Source organism: Gadus chalcogrammus, chromosome 22 (assembly GCF_026213295.1).
Source record: "Gadus chalcogrammus isolate NIFS_2021 chromosome 22, NIFS_Gcha_1.0, whole genome shotgun sequence".
Lineage (NCBI taxonomy): Eukaryota > Metazoa > Chordata > Actinopteri > Gadiformes > Gadidae > Gadus > Gadus chalcogrammus.
In genome coordinates this window covers 16,535,556-16,539,434 of record NC_079433.1, presented here as the reverse complement: position 1 = coordinate 16,539,434, position 3,879 = coordinate 16,535,556, and the positions used below count along the sequence as shown (strand labels likewise).

At 49.5% G+C, this 3,879-nt stretch overlaps 1 protein-coding gene across 1 annotated transcript; it reads right to left on the bottom strand.

Annotated features, from left to right (window-relative positions):
- Positions 1 to 1,239: 1,239 nt before the first annotated feature.
- On the bottom strand, positions 1,240 to 3,879 carry LOC130375433 (protachykinin-like). Its single transcript, XM_056582358.1, has 5 exons — positions 3,466 to 3,879; positions 2,955 to 3,084; positions 2,770 to 2,790; positions 1,385 to 1,441; positions 1,240 to 1,295 (listed from the first exon to the last, which is right to left on the bottom strand). The coding sequence occupies exons 1-5, from the start codon at positions 3,574 to 3,576 to the stop codon at positions 1,240 to 1,242; spliced, it is 375 nt and encodes a 124-aa protein (XP_056438333.1). The 5' UTR covers positions 3,577 to 3,879.

The following is a 3,879-nucleotide window of genomic DNA, read 5'->3' as shown; positions in this document are numbered from 1 at the left end:
GGCATTTAGCAGACGCTTTTATCCAAAGCGACTTACACCGGTTAATACACACATTGACACACCAACGGCAGAGTCAACCATGCAAGGCGACAGCCAGCTCGTCAGGAGCAGTTAGTGTTAAGTGTCTACTTAAGTGTGAACTTAGCAACCTTTCAGTTACAAGACAACTGCTCTACCTCCTGGTGCGTTTTAGTATTCTCTGTGAACCGACTCGGACCTCGGATGTGACGTCACGCCCACACTTCAAGCGTTTTATTATGATTCGGTCGTTGGAGAAAAACATGGACTGCACCCGGAAAGCTGTTGTCGCGGTAGCATTGGCAGAGTACCAGGTGCTCCAAAATAAGTAGGCCATAGGCAGAGATACGGACGCAGTAAGCTATTGCAGTAATACGAGTGATTGAAATTCTCATTTAAACCACCAAAGAGGTCCAAACACAATGAAAACAGTTCCTACTTCAAGTCCCACTGGGCGTAGCCATCTTGAATTATGTCTCGGAAACCTTGCTCGGCCTCCTCCTGAATTCTTCCGAGCAAGCAAGTTCGCCATCCGAGGAAAAGGGGCGTGTTCATGCGTGTCGCTAGGCAACGTCCTCGGACCTCCGAGACGGATGGATAAAAAAACGTAGCATGAGCTGACCCCTTCCTCACTCCATCCTGTCGAGGTCTACGACTTAACACTCGACACTGGACAATCAGGGCTCCATTCGGTTTGAATCAATAAAGAAAATAGTTTTATTGTACAGCATCAAGCTACTATAACACATTTTGGCATGTTGCACCCTTTTGGAAAAACCTCCAAACATCTCAGAACTCCATTTTAAAAAGGGAAAGGAGAAGTCAGTACAGCTGGTCTCGGGGAGGAGGGGGTGGTGATGAAGACTTGTATGAGGCACTATACAGTGAATTTGGCAGTGCAATTAACCCCACAGAACTCCGCCCCCAAACCCAACATAGTCACGCATTCAGCCAATCAAATCATAGAGCAGAACATGTTTTGTCGAGGCCACTGATAACGCACAACCTCGGTCTAACCGTCATGAAGGGAACTGAATTGGCACAGGTATTCACGGCACCGCTACGACACTACGATGAGAAACAGTTTATTAGAATAGATCAGCTATAGGTTCTTCTTCTCTCTGAGCGGACTGGCGCTCCCTGCTGTCGAGACCGGGTGACCCCCGCTCTGGAGCAGGGGTCTGAGGCGGCACCGCGCGGGGGGGGGGGGGGGGGGGGGGGCTAGCGGCGGCGGCGGCGTTGCTCGTAGTCGTGCCTCGAGCTCCACTCGTACGAGTCTGAGGGTGAGAGAAGAGGAACACCTTTAGTCCGTGTCTCCTTGGGAGACGCTTCACTGGACAGTGTGTTGTAGACTAGCCCACGGTACCTGGATCCTCCGTGTTCCGCTTGCCCATCAGGCCGACGAAGGAGTTGATTTTATGCCCTGGGGAGGAGACACAGGACTGGTTAGAACATCAGAGGAGCACCACCGACATACTGGCTGGGGATTGCACTCTGACCCCATGATACATCCATGAGGCCTAAAGTCTGGGGTAAGTTAACCATGGGGGTTAGTAAACCCAGGGTTAGTTAACCCCCAGGGTTAACTTTCAGCGTTAACTAACCCAGGGTTTACCAACCCTGTGGTTAGTTAACCCTGGGGGTTAGTTAACTCTGGGGTTGGTAAACCCTGGGGTTAACCAAGGGTAAACCCTGGTAACCAACCCTAGTCTGCCAAGGTTTAACTAACCCCAAGGTTAGTAAGTTGACCCTGGGGTTAGTTCCCCCTGGGCGTGGTGATGCTGCCTGCGGCCCGTCCGTCTGCTGCGTGCGGTGTTGGAGAGATGGTATCACGGTGAGGAATCACCCTGTAGTCGGATGCATGCTCTAGGGCATGCGTCACTGTGCGACCAATCACGGTAATGGAATGGAATTAAGTCACGGTGCAGTGGGCGCGTGTGGGTGCGCTTAAGGTAAGACGCGACTCCAGGGAACAGCACAGTAAAACAGCAGAAACCAAAAGAAAGAACAACACTTTGATTGTGTCTGGGAGCAATGAGGTGGATTCACTACAGCGCGGCACACCTCCGCCTAGTTAGGGTTTGACTCCTTAACGGAGCAGCCTAGTTCTCCTCGGCCCGAGAGAAACACCAGAGGGATGAGAGGAGAGATACAAGAGATGAGCGGACAGGTACAAGAGATGAGAGGAGAGACACCAGAGAGATGAGAGGAGAGGTACAAGAGAGGAGAGATATCAGAGATGAGAGGAGAGATACCAGAGAGATGAGAGGAGAGGTACCAGAGAGATGAGAGGGAGCGGTGTGTAGTGTTTGAGGGGAGGAGAGACCGCACTCAGAGCTCTCTCAGGAGTGTAAAAAAACAATCTTACTGAGACGTCCTGACAGCAAAATAAACGTGCATATTTTCCTGCTGCTTGATGGTTTAACACATTTAACTGTGTGTAGGGAAGTGTGTTTAGAGAGAAAAGCAAACCTTCAAAGACCTATTAAGCTGACGGGGTGGTGGTAAATTAATTAAACCCCATTTGATAATGGATTTATTTTTCCTTTGCAACAACAATTAATGAGCCGAACCCTTACATGCAAGACATGGCGTACAACTCAATTAAGATAAACGACGTTACAATTAAAGCGCAACATGCCTCATAGTCAGCGGACGGAGCCACAAACATAATTTATTATTCAACATTTGTATTAATTAAAAAAATATGTATTTCTCGGAAATAACTCATTTAGAAGCAGCGCTACTTACTCTTGCGGGTGATCTGTGCATCTGCTTAATAAGGAAGAGAAAAAATGTATTAGAAAAAATAATTGCATATCGTAGGCTACATACAGACCTACACGGACAGAGAGAGACAAACCCTGTCATGTTATTTATGTCATGTTATTCATGACATGTAATTTATGTCACGTTTTTGATGTCACGTTATCCACGATGCCGGGGATAAGGGTCTCTGCTCACCGGCGGAGCGCCTCCCATGAGGCCAATGAACTGCTGCGGCCGGGGCTTCCTCGTCATCCTCCGGAGGATCTCCCGGAACGGGTCCGGGGCCAGCCAGCCGTCCTGAGAGAAGCAAAGCTCGCTCAACTCTCGGTCCAACCTCAGTGAATCAGCCCGCGGGGTCCGGTTTCAATTACCGGGCTCACACTACAGAGCTAAAGAGACTTTCCATTTAAAGATCAATAAAAAGTCCACTTAGGGGGGCTCGGCAGCCGTCCAACCCGCAAAGTCAAACAAACCTTTAGACGCTCGCACTTCCACTGTGGAGCATCTTCTTTAGTGTTACTCCGAGTATGAAGTAACACTATAGGCTACATAACGATCTACGTAGGACCTACATTTGATCAACAATAACTTTGTCTTAAGAGAATAAAACTGGAGACCTGGACTGTATAAAACATCACTATATTATGTTTTAAACACATTGGAGACCTGATATCCTACCTGGATCTGATTACTCGTCCAATAATCAAGTTCTTCTTTAGGACCAATTTCTTCAGAAAACACTTGAGTGACAGCGCAGAGCACCACAAGGAGCGGAACGAGGGGCATCATGGCGCAGCGGCACGGCGGGGCGGTGAGGCGTTGCGCGGCGCGACTAGTCAGATAGCGCCTCGAGGCTTCGGCTGAATACAGTTGTGTTCAAACAGTAGATCTGCAGGTCAGAAGAATAAACTCAGCCTACTACTGAGACCCAGACTGTAGCCTCACGTGCAGCTCCTCCAAGTTACACCTGAGAGCGCGAGATACGCGCCATACCAGCCCTTCAAGCGTGCGTGCGCAAAAGCGACCCCGTGTTCAGTGGCCCCCCCTGTCGAGTTGTGAGCGCGCTCGCCTTTCACTTTCCGCCTCTGCGTC

What these genes read in the sequence shown, in the direction of transcription:
- LOC130375433 (XM_056582358.1), bottom strand. Translation starts at nt 3,576, where the DNA reads ATGATGCCCCTCGTTCCGCTCCTTGTGGTGCTCTGCGCTGTCACTCAA. An exon ending in GGACGAGTAATCAGATCCAG is followed by an intron (nt 3,085 to 3,465) that starts GTAGGATATCAG and finishes TGCTTCTCTCAG; the next exon opens with GACGGCTGGCTGGCCCCGGA. An exon ending in TGCACAGATCACCCGCAAGA is followed by an intron (nt 1,442 to 2,769) that starts GTAAGTAGCGCT and finishes TCTCCTCCCCAG; the next exon opens with GGCATAAAATCAACTCCTTC.